Source organism: Eublepharis macularius, chromosome 6 (assembly GCF_028583425.1).
Source record: "Eublepharis macularius isolate TG4126 chromosome 6, MPM_Emac_v1.0, whole genome shotgun sequence".
NCBI classification, from domain to species: Eukaryota; Metazoa; Chordata; class Lepidosauria; order Squamata; family Eublepharidae; genus Eublepharis; species Eublepharis macularius.
This window is the reverse complement of record NC_072795.1, coordinates 125,748,598-125,764,005: the sequence shown is the minus strand read 5'-3', so window position 1 is coordinate 125,764,005 and position 15,408 is coordinate 125,748,598. Positions and strand designations below refer to the sequence as shown.

The following is a 15,408-nucleotide window of genomic DNA, read 5'->3' as shown; positions in this document are numbered from 1 at the left end:
GATTGGAAGATATTAACTGTTGGAAGATACTAACTATTGATTATAAAATATGCTTACCAGCGATGGTGCATTGATTTTAGTATTTGTGGCTTTCCAGGGTCCTTTGGACAGAACAGAGGTACCCAGCCAAACTACAATGCAGCTTATTCTGGGCCGGCAAATTATGGGAGCCATCCAGGACCGCCGCCTGCACCGAAGCGTCTAGATCCAGACTCCATTCCTAGCCCGGTAAGTTAGTTGTGCTCATTTTCTAGACCAGCCTGTTTTGGAAAGTAAATTATGCCAAAGAGCAAAACTCCTCTCTGTCTTCTCTCCATTTGCTTTTCTTTCAACAGAAAAAGAGCCTGTTTACTACTTTTTCTGTGCAGGTGGCCAGTCCTGACCATCTCCTGAGATGTGCTCACCCAGGCAAACAAAGCATGAATTGAATGATTGCTTGTGTCGTTTATTTCAGTTCCTGTGAGAGCACATCATCTGGAGAAAAGTCGCAGAACTGTCTGTTTTATATGACTAGCTTGTTTGTGTGAATAGTATGAGTGTGCTCATATACACAAAAGAAATCTGCTTTGACCCCTGAAATGCATGTACGCAAGGTGTTCAGTCATTTGTTTGGCTCATACCAGTTGAGTGCTGGCTATTATTATTCCACACTGATGCTTTGTCAGAATGATGCTGCTGACCAGTTTAACATCATGTGCAAAATAGGTAACTGCAAACCAGTGGCCTGGATCCAAAGAAATGCATGAATTTCTCTTCAATCAAGGGAACTTGACAACATAGATTTCTTGAATGGCAGTCTTCCTTCTCTTCTAATCTGCATCCCCTCACCCATGCCACATAATTGTAAATCTCTGTTGGAATCAAGGGGTGTTCCAAAACCCATTGGCAGTAGGGTATACAAGGTCCTCAAAAGAAGAAATTGGTAATGCTACTTGTCCGGTCAATACCCTTGGCCATTGAAAATAGTTCTCTGGATCACAGCCACTGAATACTGATTTGGTGCATTTATTCTTGTTAAGAAACCTGTGAGATTATGTTCGTGTCTTGCTTTTTGCACACGTCTCAAGGAATTCCACAGTGGTATCTTTAGTTGAGCTGAGGGTCTGCTCTTCTTTAGATTTGATTTCTGGATGTTTCTGTGTGTAGTAGTATCTCACTTCTCTTCAACCAAAAACAAAGGAATGTGTTTAGCCCATACATGATGCTGCCGTAGGGTTGCCAAGTCCCCTTACCATTCTGGCAGGAGGCTGGGGACCTGGTGCTTACCTTTTTTGTGAGCCCAGCATGCTTCCAGGTGCTGTCATTGCGTGGATGCAGGCGCACCTGCGCACTTCTCAACAAGCCAATTTGAGCCCCAAAGTGGCCCACTGCAGAAGTGTGTGTGCGCTGTCAGAGAAGTACAATGATGTTGTGCTGCCCCGGGAGGCCTGTTCCTGTGCCCTTCTACCCCACTGGCCAGGTCTGTGGTGGCAGGGGGTGGAGTGTGAAATCGGGAGATCCCCTGCCCCCACCAGGAGAATGGGATCCCTATGCTGGCAGTCTGATTTGAAACAGGGCTATAAACTGGGGGCTGAGTAAGAAAAGTGGCAAAAAACAGTTGAAACGAGGCACAGTTCCTCACTTTTATTACTACCAGTCTCATCCTCTCCATTCCAGTGGGCTTAATGGTGGCTATAATGTTAGATGGTGGCAGAGGCAGCTTTGTGCTATTGCATTAACCTAATTTTTGCGGGGGAGGGGGAGTGAAGGGTATGCAAGCTTCTGCGTTGTAAGCTCCAAGCCTGCAGGTGATTAAATAGCGCCCCTTCTGTGCTCTTTGTTCAAATGAAATGTCAAGACGCCTTGCATCTGCGTTTTTAACTGTTTCGATCACCAAAGGCCAACTGAGTAAGAACCTGAACTGCCTGCTTGGTCAAAAGTGTATTCAGTCTAAGCACGTTTCCTTTTGGAGAGCAGATTTGTGGAAATGACGTGTGGAACTGAAACTTCCGTGGTTTCCCCCACTCTTACTGCATGACCTGATGTCCGTATGCATATATCTTAACAGTGGAAGCAGGGGAAGATAAGAGGAGTAACACGGCTTGTTACTTTTGTTTTACTATTCTCTCTTTTTTCCCTTTTTGTGGCATTGCTTTTGTCTTCTTTTTAACAAACAAACAAACAAAAAGCATCTCAATGAGCTGCCACCTCAGCAGAAACCCAGACACAGAATAGATCCCGATGCAATTCCTAGCCCAGTAAGTGCGGCGTCTCTGTCTGCTGTTGTCTGCATGTTGGTGACCGTCCATGTGTGTCTGCAAAGTAGCCTTTCCCCTTGCTAACTTCCCTGCCCCCTTGGTGTTCGTCCGTCATTACTCCCCACCTCTTTCTGCTCACAGCATTTTGATAAACAGAATAAAACACTTTGAACTGAAAATCCTTTTTCCATCACAAATCAAGGGGCAATAGAAGTTTGGCATTTGAAGAAGTTGATCATGAGGTGGTGTCTTCCTTTTCTAAACTCTACCTGCTTATACACAAAAGTACCTTTGAATAAAAGAGTTCTTTTTCGGTCAGCCTTTTAGTGTGAATTACGAGTAGATCTTTGGCGTAAACTACCCGAGATTATTACCAGGGCAAAGTATTTCTGTATGAATGGATATTTTCACAAGAACCACTGAAATGGATTAGAAATTCCCAGTGATTGGTGCATATTGCACACATAACAAATTATGTGTATAAGCACACGCACAAGTTATGTCTGAGCAAAAGCCCTCTTAAGCATGTTTCTTAATGTCAGGGTTTTTTAATACTTAAAAAAAACCTGAAGTCTAATTTTGTGAGATGTAGTAATTTGATTAACTGAAGAATCTATTGAAGTATTTCGTTTTGCGACAAGCTATTAAACGTTGTTTACTAACGGCTATATTGATAAGATAAAAATAATTAGTATACTTTGATTCTGGGAGACTTGTGAATGTCGCTTGTCTATTGCCCCTGTGTTGTTGTTGTCTTAGGAACGGGCTGAAGCTGGTCCCAACACTGACAGATTGGCAGTGTTGCTACAAACTTCAGTTTAGTTTGTAGTGCTGGAACGGAAAGGTTTCTTCTAGGCATGGGCAAATTGCCTTTGTGTGCTGCCTTCTTCTTGGCATGATTCAGATATCAGAGATACGGGTACTCTTGCCTCAGGAGACATGCCAGTAAGATAAGCAATTTCATGGGGAGGGAGGGAAGTTTCCAGTTGAAAACATGAAGTGCGATGCCATGCTAGTATACAAATGCAGTTAGTTAAGTTAACTTACAACGTAAGGATTTGCAAAGACTCGTAGCTTTTCCGTATTATTTTTCTCTGCACAAGTTGCAATCCAAGAATGAGATTTTAGTAGCGTAGCACCATAAAACATTCCAGGTCAACCATAAACTTGTTTTGGTCTTGAATTTGAAGGAATTGGAAGCTGAATTCTGAGTCCCAGAGGCTTGTGGCTGCCCCTTCAGATTATAGACTCCTCTCATGCGGCTCATTGCTGTGTTTAATACTGAGTGCTCACTGCATTCCTGGCACTGAGCAGAACCTCTAAGGTGACATGAGCCTGGGGGATCTCAGTCTAAACATGACAGGATAAAATGTGAGGCGCAACTCCTCATTTTAAAAAAGGCAACAACAGTGGAGTAGGTTACTTGGCAACAGAAAAGTATTCAGTATAACTAAGAGGGAAGAATCAATGAGCTGTATCCTATTGCTCTATATCCAGCACTGTGGAGACTTCCTCCAACCCTTCCACATTTAGCTGAGAGGAGTGGTAGGATACGGCACCATAACAAATGAAAAAGAGTTATCCGGAACCTCATCAAAAATGCTCAGGAGTCCACAGATGGCAATTTGCAGAATGCAGCTGCAGGGCTTTGGCATGAAATCCTCAAACTCAGCTGGATGCAGTGGCAACGGAAATTGAGTAACGTGAATTTGGGCCACGTTTTAGATGAGTGGGCCTGTTGTCTGGAAATGCGAGCGTTGTCGTGCCAGATGTGTTTCGCTGTCTTTGAGTAGGTTATTTTCTTTTCCCCAAACCCGGCACATGCAAACAGATAGAAACTTAAACCATGAGCCGTTTACTGTTTGATGATCGATTATAAATCCTGTCGGCTGCAGCTTAATTTGTATGGTGTATTGATCAGCTTTCATACAGCATCCCCCCCCCCCCACATTGCTAACCTGCGTCCTCCTGTTCTGTAGATACAAGTAATTGAAGATGACAGGAATAATCGTGGATCAGAGCCCTTCGTCACAGGAGTCCGAGGGCAAGTCCCGCCCCTTGTTACTACCAATTTCTTGGTCAAAGATCAAGGTAAAACGACGTTTACTAAGTTGATGATGAGTGAGCCAAAAAGACAAAGTTGTTCCTTCGCACAAACATGGCCATCTAGCTTCGGATAGTACTTCACAGGACTAGCCGATCGTATGTTCAAAAGCCCTCGGGGTGTCTCCTGTTTGCAAAAACAACCAACCATCTGCAAACTCTACAGTATGGAATGAGCAAACTGAGCAGCCTGCAGCAAGATAGTTAATTCCGTTTTCTCTGTGCTAGCAAGAGAGTTGCAAGGGGCAGAGGTAGTCAAAGCGTTCTAAAAACTGTGTCTCTGTAAGACCAACATGCTGGAGCATCTGCTTTCCTTACCGAAAAAGCCAGTTTTAGAACAGTAGCTCTATGTGTCCGTAGCACCAAGAAGTGCCCCAGAAATCAGTCAGTTTATTGGAGCATGAGCTCTGAAAGGTGCCAGCTGCTTCGTTGGCATTGGTGAATTGGAAGCCTAAAACAAATTTAAACCTGTAAAATTGCTGAGTTTTTGTAGGGAGGGGAGGATGCCATCCATGAATGGGTTGCTGTGCTCCCTTTTTAAAGACACAAGGCATTTCAACGATTACAATATACAGTAGCCATAAATCTCAGTGATTGTTTGCTTTTTGTTAATTATGGGGGTTTTTTGCACTGTGGTCCTGGTTTGTTTTTCGGCCCCTTTTAAAGCTGCCAGAGCCTGCCTGACCTGATGTGGGGTTGGGGGGTAGTGGGGAATCCCGAGCACTTCCCAAAAATGTATTAGTAGGTATTAAGTCGCAGGATTCAGCTTATGCTCCATCCTGCCTCTAATATGTTAAAGACTGTAGTGCCCCTTCAGTTCTTAGGCTGGGTGTTCCTTGGCCTCTGCCAGGTTGGCATCAGCAGCGGTCGCTCCGGACTTTGTTTGGGCTCATATCCTGCAGTGCTGCTTGAAGCTTCACTTAATGTATCATATGATATGGCCTAACTGCCCATGTGCAACAATAGATCAGCTCTGCTATTTCTGCGCTGTTTCTCTTTCTCATATAGGGAGTGGTCGTGGTTCACCGGTAGAGCCACCTACTTTGCATGAAAAGGGCCCCAGGTTCCATCCCCATCTCCATTTAAAAGCATCAGGTGATATGAAATGGCTTCTACCTGAGACCCCAGTCTCAAGTCAAAGAAGACAAGACTGATCTGGATAGGCACGTTGGTCTGACTCGTGTGTTCATTTGTGACTGATAGCCAAAAAGGATCCCTTAGAATGCTTTTCCTCTTGATAGTTGCTTGGGGGTTCTTGGGATTCTCCTATCCCCCAGGGTTTGTTTTCCTAACCTGCATTTTATCTGGGAGTCAACTTGATTTCTTCCCACCTGGCACAGTCAAACATTAGGTTTATAGCTCTCCTTGCCCAATGAAATTTTGAATAAAGGGTGCTTATAACTCCTGCTTCTTGGCAAACAAATACAGAACGGCAAAAGTTAACTGCCATCATAGCTGAATGCTCTTAGAAGTCCTAACTCTGGAGGCGACTTCCCAGTTCCTGTTCTTCTGCCTACTTAGTGAGTTTGGTTTCTTTAAAGCCCCGAAGCCAGACTTTACATCATCAGGAAGTGTTGCATCTCTTCATAAGCTGACAGCTTGGTATTGATGAACAGAGCTTTGATTTCTTCCTCTTTTCTTTTCCAGGTAACGCAAGTCCCCGCTACATAAGATGTACATCATACAATATTCCATGTACCTCAGATATGGCTAAGCAGTCCCAAGTTCCTCTTGCTGCAGTCATAAAGCCATTGGCTACTTTACCTTCAGAAGAGGTGAGGTTGATAACCTGAGCCTTCCTATGAGAGAAGTCATGCCAGAAAATTTTGTTGGGGCATGTGTGTTTGTGTTCGTGAGACAACATTGCCAGGGGCGGGTGGGTGCTACACTGGAGTTTAGTACATCTTGTGTACCTGTGCACATGCAAGTTCCATGTGTTTGGCTCTGACGTAAATCAGAACAATGGTTTTGATTGAATTAAGTGTGCATGTCTGAATTTGGGCCACTACACTGTGTTCAACCAAGACACTGCTTTCATACATAACATAAAACTGGAATTAAGATTAACTGTGGTTAATAAACCAGTTTGATATCCCAGCTGTGGGTCTTGGTTTAAGGTATCAGAACTAACCACAGTTAAGAGTAGGGAGTGTGCCCAAAAATAATCCAGAGGATTTGGGTTTCAAGGGTATCAAAAAAATTGATATCCCTGAAATCTGGGTCAGATTCTTTAATTCAGGCTAGAAAATCCTGAATTTATCTGGCCGTTATTCCCTATGGGGAAAATTCTCTGGAGGGTTTGGGGGAGTAATTTTCAAGCAAATGCCACCAACTTTGCAGGGAACCTACTACTGACTGTCCACTAAAGACCCCTCGAATTTCAGAAAGATTGGACCTCGAGGTCCAGTTATGTGGTCCCCTGAATAAGCTGCCCTCAGCCAGTGTCCATTGTTTCCTATGGGAGAAACATTTCCAAGCCTTTTAAACTCCGCAGCTCCCCCCCTTGCTTGGGATTCTCTGGTTTGACATAACGCCCTTGCAGCCTTATTGTTGTCAAACCAGAGAATCCCTCTACTGAAGCAAAGGAGTATGAGGCTTGTCAAGCCATGGAGTTTAAAAGGCTACCAGCAGCAATGGCAGCTTCAGGGGCTCTTTCAGAGCTCAGGCGGGGGTGGAGGGGCAGGATGGGAATCTCCCCCACCCTGCCAGCCTTACCTCACTCTCCTGCTGTGGTGCGGAGCCATCCGTTAGTACCACTGACCAATGTCATACCAGAGAATCCCAGATCCAAACTCAAGCGGGGGGGGGGCGGGCGTGAGGCTAGCCAAGCTGCAGTGTTTAAAAGGCGACCGGCAGCAGTGGCAGCTTGAAGGGCTCTTTCGGAGCTCGGGCAGGGATTGAGGGGCAGGATGGAACGGGAATCCACTATGCCTGCGGCCTCGTATCCTGCCCTGCCAGCCTCACCCTGCTCTCCTGTCGTGGCCCAGAGCTCGGTTCCGCTTGCACCACTGCCACCTTGCTTGCTGCTGTTCCGTCTCTGCTGTGGCTGCTTGCCTCAGCTGCCTACAGCCAGGTAATCTGGCCCAGCAGAGTCCAGCTGCCCAGATCGGATCCAGGATTCTTCGGTGTGAACTGGCCTAGCTGGTTTATGCTGGACTGGCATAAATCCAGCCATTTTGCTGGTTTGCGAACCCCAGACCCCACACACCCCTAGTTTAAGAGTTGGTGGCGTTGAGTCATACGATTAACTGCAGTTCGTTCAATTAAACCATGGTTTCATGTTGTGTCTGAGCTGATACGTAATGGTGACTGTAGTTTCATGCGATGCAAAGAGTGTGGACGCCCTGATTTGTTCGCCGAATCGCCCCTGTTCACTCCCCAAAACAGACACCCTGAGGAAAGCAGCATTTGTCAAAAGAAGCCAGGATTTAAGTGAGACTATCTGCAGGCTGAATCCTGGTTTCACAGACTAACCGTAGTTAATGCAAAACCATGGTTTATTTTATGGCTGAGCTGAGCCTGTCCCTTCCCTGCATTCTGTTTCTAGTTGTATTACCACATAGCAGCAGAGTAGAAGCCAGGAGCTGGCCTTCTTATGCAAGATAACTGCAGCCTGCTCTTGCCATTCAAGATCAAAACTGGTCATGGAGTAATATGATACCATCTAGGTATTGAACTCGTTGCAACTTCTATTAGTGTAGTTCAGTAGCCTCCTTTCTGAATCTAATGGATTAGATGCATATTTAGGTTAATCTTCATGCTTTTGGAAGTCCTTTAAATCAAATGCGGTTTTGTTTAGAGGAGAGATGGAGAAACCTTGCGGAGGTCACTGAAAATCTTTTATAGAGCCTCTCTCACATCTTTTTTTCAGTTTAGCAAATGTTGCTTCCACTGTCCAAGCGCTTGGCCAGCAGCTGTGTCCTTCACCTGTTAAAGGAAATAGGACACTTTAAACCAGTTAATGTTTAGGGGAGTATGCAGGGAAAGGGGTGTTGAAGTGGGGCTAGCAAAAACCCAACTTTCAGCATCTTTGAAATGCAGCACCTGCTCTTTAGGGGAAACTTTGTTCCTTAGAGCAAGCAGGCAGTTTGCTCCTTTCAGACTGTATCTCAGGTCATAGCACTGTCAGTGCACTAAATACAAGAGAACAGGTACTGATTCTGGTTCTCTGCTAGTAGTAAAACTGTTACCCTGTTCATCTCTCTCTCGATTTAAGTGCTTTTAATTGAACAGAAGCTGGTTCAGTAAAGAACAGGTCACATTTTAGCGATACAGAACTTAATACTTAATGAAAACCTGTTGTCTAAAAGCTTGCCTGTTCCTTCTGCCAACTGAACTTTATCCTATAAAAAGTTAGCATAATTAGCATGCATAATTCAGACCCTGGGATGCACATAATGACACAACAGTTTATATGTAGAGCAGTGGGTTCCTGTATAACTTGCCTGCACTTGGGGGTTATCTTTTAAGACCCTGTTCCAGATAGCCCCACCTTCTGGGGTTAGGTAGCTGGCAGATGATGACTGGAGGACAGGACCTTGGCTGTCGCAGTTGTGGAATATCATCCCCAGAGACACCCACTCGATCCCAAGCTGAATCCTCCTTTAGGCATCCATTTAAAACTTTTCTGTTCTGTTGGGCATTCAGGTGATGACTGCCTCAGAATTTCTCTGTCATTTAGTAGTTCTGCTATTTTATGCTTCATGTTTTTAGGCTGTTTGCATTTATTTTTATTTGTAAGCCACTTCCTGAATATTTTTAGAGTGGAAAGGTAGGGGAGAATCTAAGCTAACGGAATAAAACTAGAAGTTTTTTGGTTGCATGGAGATGAGAAGAAGTGAATAAAAGTATAAATGGACGTGGTAATAGTCCGATGAAGAGAATGGTGGCTCATTTGTGTCTTGTCCCCAAGCTGTGCTTTGTCGTATTTCTCCCCCATGACAAAGGGTTCAAAGATTTAAGTGTGTAGTCTTCCTTAAGTAGGATTAATTTAACAGCTGCAAGCTTGGAATGGAGGATTTCCGGAGAAAAGGTTTTCCTCCCCTTTGTCCTGCACCCCCCTTAGAGGACGGAGGATGTAGTTGCTGTGTAGAAAGATCAGCTGTGTAAAACTATTATAGGACAGATGTAGGAAAGGGCTTGTCATGTGCCTGACACAAACCGTAATGTGCAGAAGGCATGGTGTGAGATACTGGTCACCTGTTAGGGAAGGAAAAGGGGCTCTTTAAATAGCCTCAGCGCCCACATTCTTTTTCTTCCTTTCCAGGCTCCTCCTTATTTGGTAGACCTTGGGGAATTGGGTCCTATCCGGTGTAATAGGTGCAAAGCCTATATGTGCCCTTTTATGCAATTCATTGAAGGTGGACGAAGATTCCAGTGCTGTTTCTGTAGCTGCGTCACCGAGGGTAAGCTTTTTTTCCTGCTAGGAGGCAATCAGGGAGGATGGACAATGAGGTCCCTGTTCCCGCTGCAAAGAGAAAATCACTCTGTTACCCTAAGCCCAGAATTTAAGGCAGATGCAGTTCTTTACACAAGAGCATCAACAATTTATGTAACAAACTTCCGGTGATTTAATTACTGTTACGTAGACTGTTGCTCTTGTGTAAAGAGCTGCATCTGTCTTAAACGATTTAGTTAAGATGGTGGCCTTTTATGCATGTGGCATTTTGTTTTTGCTTATGGACTTTTTATTTATTAATTTATTTATAGGCCACCTTTCACACTGAGACCTAAAGCAGATTACACACTGTAATTCAATATGATCAAGAACAGGGGCATGCGTTGAGCGTCCTTCTGCTCTTGTGCATCTGAAGGTTGCACTATGGCTATAGTAGATCTTTCTCCAGTTCATGCCTGTATTGTCAGGGTAGTGTAAATGCACTGGGGAAGTGGAGAGTGAATGCAGAATTCAGCTTTCTTTTGCATTTTTTAAGTAAAGGTTTTATTTAAAAAGAAAAGATATAAATAACAGTAGAAAGTGCATAGACACTTATACAAAGCACTACATTTGAATTAGATTTAAACTACAACAGAAAAATATATTCAAAGTATATAACAGCACAACTAGATTATATAATAGCCCTCTTCCCCTCTTTTTAATCAGAATTCAGCTTTCTGAGAATCTTCGCTTTCATTTTTAAACAGGTTTTTATTTTGCTGCATTTATATCCTGCCTTTCTCCTCAGTAGGGACCCAAAGCAGCTTACAACATCCTCCCCTCCTCTATTTTACACTCACAACAGCAGCCCGGAGAGGTCAGCTACACTGGAAGAAAGGGACTGGCCCAAACTCATGCAGAAAATGTCCCGGGCAGAATAGGGATTGGACGCTGGGTCTTGCAGTTCATTGTCTGACCCTCTAAGCACTCCACTGCACTGGCTCTTTTTAGCCCTTGTGGGTAGTAAGGACGTGTGCAGGCAATGTTTGCTGAGATCTCAGAAGCCAGAAATTGCCCCCCCCCCCAAATTTCAGTGGTTGTGAAGCAAGGTTTTAGTGACTTGCTTGGCTCCTTGCAGAATAAATTATGCCAGTGAAGAAATAAATCTGTTGCCTAACATAATACCTCCTGGGCAATTTTAGCTTTCTTGGGCCAGTCTGTGAACCTTGTAGGCACAGTTTTTGTTTATAATGCTGTGCCTTCTCTTAGCAGCTCATGTAGGAATGCCAGAGACCTCAAGGGGGCAAGATGACAAATGTGGCCTGCTATGTTTCTGGAATTAGTTGATCAAAGATGGATTATAAAGCTCAAACACAATGGTTTCATAGGCGTAGATATCACTCGGTCCTGTTTGTTCTCTGAAATAACTGCTTTGTATTGATATTGAAGTGCGTTCTTACTTAGAATGCATATAATTTGGGGACGTTATTAAGACTGTGTATGCTTTGCAGCAGGAAACAATGATTTCTGTCACAACATAGGCTGTGCTAAGAAACAACCCCCAAGCAGCGTTGAAAATGGGGATAGCCAGGTGTAGGCATGCAGGAGCCTCTGGCTGTGACCCCCTAAGGATCTCTCTTCTCCCCTGATCACTGCAAATGCTTCGCAGGGGAAGACACTGTTCCCTCATCAGACGCTGGGAAAGGAAGGAGGGCAGCTGGAGGACGAGAGACAAGACTGTTTCTCCAGCCCCTTGGCCAGGGCTGTAGAAACTCTTCATTCGGATCAGACTGACAAAGAACAGCAAGATCTAAAGCCGTCTGTTACTTCCTCTCCAGCAGCTCCTCTCCCACTTCTCCTTCCGATCCTCTTCCAGCTGGTTTTGATAAACTTATTTGCGGCGCTAACCATCTAATGCCAGATTGCGTTAATTCAGATTTTTTCCCCCCCTTACGTACCTAGCGTTCAGTTCTCTCTGCAGGCTCTTGCTCATGTGGGAACAGGAGAATAGCTTGTGCTGCAATTTTGCGTTCTAGGATTTTTTTTTTTATAGTTTTAGTTCCTTGGCAGCAGTTCTATTTTTTTTTTTTTAGTGGAAAAGTTTCTTAGTTTGTGTACGGGAGGGAAGGGAGAGGCCCTCTTCTCCTCAGGATTGGAGTCTCTTTCCCCACCCCCACCCCAGTGATTACTGCCAGACTAACTGATTTCATTCCCTTGAAAAGAAGTTCTTGGGCAACTGCAGAATTTCAATATTTCCATCATTCTGCACGGAATATTTATGGGGACTCCTTCCCCACAAATGTTTCCTCCTAAAACTTCATTGTACCTATCTCAGCAGCCTTAATAGCTAGAAACTTGCTTTTTATAAATAATGAAAGCTAAGGTTCTAAACAGCCTAAATTCTGCCCGGTGCTAATTTCTATATGAGTGCAGTCTGAAAGATTTACAGAGATCTGTATCTGATGCTTCTGGAGGGTGGTTCAGATGTGTTTCTTTCTCAGCACAAGTTTACTCAAGTCCATCCCAGGGACTCACCAAACAGAACAATATGATCCATGAGTACTGATCGACTGTAGTGTGCGTGAACTTGAGCTGCTGGCTTGAAAAAAGAAGTCTAATATGCACAACTGCTGAGAATACAACAAGAGGCTGGATCCAGCAAACATTTGAAAGACTTGTGCCATCTCCCAGTGTCTGTTATACTCTTTCTGGAGTGTATCTAAGCCTGCCAATTCCTTGGCAGGATAGTGATGTGTGTGTGTGGAGGGGCAGGGAGGTAAGAAAGCACTCAGGGATTTCCCCCCTCTATTCCACAGTGCCATCTCACTACTTCCAGCACTTGGATCACACAGGCCGGCGAGTAGATTGCTACGACCGGCCAGAGTTATCACTGGGATCATATGAATTCTTGGCAACTGTTGACTACTGCAAGGTATGGCTGCTCTTAAGCAGAGTGAAAGTAAACATCTACCCGTTCCTTAGCACTTAGGCAGAGAAGAATGTGTTTTAGGCTTTATAGATCTGAAGTGCTCTGTCTTACTTTGCCCTGGGGGGAATGTACCAGGCTGAACTCTTTCAAGCTAAAGTCTAGATATATGCAAGGAGAGGGTGGTTGTCTTACCCAAGAGTTAGGCTTCTGGTTCTTAAACTTTTACATATGCAGAAGTTGCTGTGTGTTGACCCAACTGTGGAAAGCCCTTCCAGAGCGTGAGCTCTGGAATGCCTTTAAATGTGTTTCTATTCTTGTTGGAAGGTTTATCATTCTTGTTTCCATTTCTTGATTGCTCACGTCAGATACTTAGAGCAGAAAACATTATGGCAAATTTTAAAATGTTACATATAGAATTCAGTCGGTTAAAACAGGAACAGAAGCTTCTAAAAAAGGGGCTTCATCTCTCCCTCCCCCTGTCTTCAGCCACCCCAAATAGAAAGCACTTGACACTTAAAAATATTAATCTTTTGAGTTTTCATGTAGGGAGGTAAGCCACATGTTTGGAGATTGTAAGTTCTCATTCAGGTGGAATATCTTACCGTCCTCCTTTATGTAGCTAGCCTGTCTTAAAGCTTGATGGTCTCGTTAGCCCTTGGCTTACGTTTTGTACCCTGGCTAAGGCTATGAGTTGGATCTGTCCTATGGCTTTTTACGACATAAACACAGGTATAGTGCAGGGTAAGGCACCGGCTTGTCACAGCTGGGACTGTGTGCAGTAGAGCACCATTGTGTTATAACTGCAGTGCACAGGTATGCATGTTGGTAATAACGTTCTTTGCTACATTTCCCTGCAGAACAACAAGTTTCCCAATCCCCCTGCCTTTATTTTCATGATTGATGTGTCATACAATGCAGTAAGGAGTGGTTTGGTAAGGCTGATATGTGAAGAGTTGAAGACTCTCCTGGATTACTTACCCAGGTAACTTTGCAGATGAAACGGATGGTCCTGAAAGGTGGAGATTTAAGGCAGTGGGTTGGATCCAGCCTTAGGTGTCTGCTAATGGAAGGCACTTCCACCAGTGGACCAGAACTTTTCCTGCCTCTGTTTTTTCTCCTGAAGCCAATTGATTCCCCCCAAATGCTGCTCCTGGGGGGACAGGGGGACCTGCATAAACAGCCTGAGGGGTAAATGGGGGGGGGCGTGGTCTGCAGCAGAAAGGGGAACATTTGTCTCAGAAAATTTAGTTTGGATCCAACCTGTGAGATTGTTGTGGGATGCAAACTTCTAAAGAGAACTTGACTGTGAGGGTTATACTGATTATGCTAGTTATAGGATTCATTCAGCATCCTGTGCTGTTGTTCTGCAGGCCCAGTGCTAGTCATTCCTAATCTCTCTCCCCACCCCACCCCCTTCTTACAGGGAAGGAAACATGGAAGAATCGGCCATCCGAGTGGGCTTTGTCACTTACAACAAAGTTCTGCACTTCTATAATGTGAAGAGCTCCCTGGCCCAGCCTCAGATGATGGTTGTGTCCGACGTAGCAGATATGTTTGTACCTCTGCTTGATGGCTTCCTGGTGAACGTTAATGAGTCCCGCTCAGTTTTCACAAGGTAAATACGACTGAGGAGCCTGCTATGTCCTGGTAACCTGTTGGAGCACATCAAGTAGTTTGCTCGCCAATACTTAAATGTAAACAAGAGATGGTGTTAACATTTTGAAACGTGTGAAAAATAAATGTTATTTTGAGGATGGGGGTTGAGAAAAGGGATCTTTCTCGGCGCTGGGCTGGTTCTGCCTCTGTTGTAGATACTTGCACAGCTCTCCATTCATTTAGAAGGAGGGACTCCAGAAGAGGTCTGTACAGTTTCCCAGAAATATAAGATCTCTCCTTTGTATCCTTTTAAAATCATTCATAATGGTAAAAAGGACTGATAAGTTCTAATAATTTACTGATGGTTAGGAACAAGTTGTTCCCTTTTAGATAGTGAAACCTGAAGAGAGAGCTCCAGTTCAAGCCTTGAAGCACTGTTTTAGCTTTGGAGGAGGAGAGGCTGAAAGCTACTTTTAATTGCTGAGTAACCAGCCCACACCTACTCTAAAGGCCTGTATTGCCAAGAGGCAATGGTTCTCTGTGATGTGGAGAACAATGAACACACAGTGGGAAAGGAAATAAGATTTATTTAAGTAATCAAGAGAAGTTTATGCCCTGACCGGACCAGCCCAAGCAAGCCCAATCTCGTCAGATCTCGGAAGCAAAGCAGGGTTGGCCTTGGCTAGTAATTGGATGGGAGACCTCCAATGAAGACCAGGGTAGCCGAGGCAGGCAATGCCAAACCACCTCTGTTAGTCTTTTGCCATCAAAAAATCCCACCAGGAGTCTCCGTAAGTCACTATGACTTGTCAGCATTCTCCACTAACACAGAGAAGTCTACAGGAAAGAAATCGTATTCACAGAAGAATCAGTGCAGGAGAATAATACATGCTCATGTCCCTTCAACCACATGGAGTCCCTGAAGTATAAAAGCAGGCAGGCCTCCCTCTGGCAAAATGCACAGCACTGCGCTGTCTGGGCTGAGATTTCACTGCTGGGGCAGTCCCGTGCAACTTACGTAGATTTCAGGATACTTTGGGGGAGGGTGTGGGTGTGTGGGTGTGGGTGTGGGTGTGGGTGGAGACTCCTGATTGCATCCAAGGCCGACGATAAACAGTGGATGTGGTGAGCATCCAATGCAGGGAGTGATACTATCCGCACGTTTA

At 44.5% G+C, this 15,408-nt stretch overlaps 1 protein-coding gene across 2 annotated transcripts in view; it reads left to right on the top strand.

Moving 5' to 3' along the window:
* Positions 1–15,408, top strand: part of SEC24C (SEC24 homolog C, COPII coat complex component) — a 55,110-nt gene that overhangs the window by 24,212 nt on the left and 15,490 nt on the right. For both annotated transcript variants that reach the window (XM_054982406.1, XM_054982407.1), the window contains 7 exons: positions 98–228; positions 4,217–4,328; positions 5,988–6,115; positions 9,607–9,745; positions 12,534–12,649; positions 13,504–13,628; positions 14,070–14,261. In XM_054982406.1, coding sequence (XP_054838381.1) covers positions 98–228; positions 4,217–4,328; positions 5,988–6,115; positions 9,607–9,745; positions 12,534–12,649; positions 13,504–13,628; positions 14,070–14,261 — 943 coding nt within the window. The remainder of the gene's footprint in view (positions 1–97; positions 229–4,216; positions 4,329–5,987; positions 6,116–9,606; positions 9,746–12,533; positions 12,650–13,503; positions 13,629–14,069; positions 14,262–15,408) is intronic.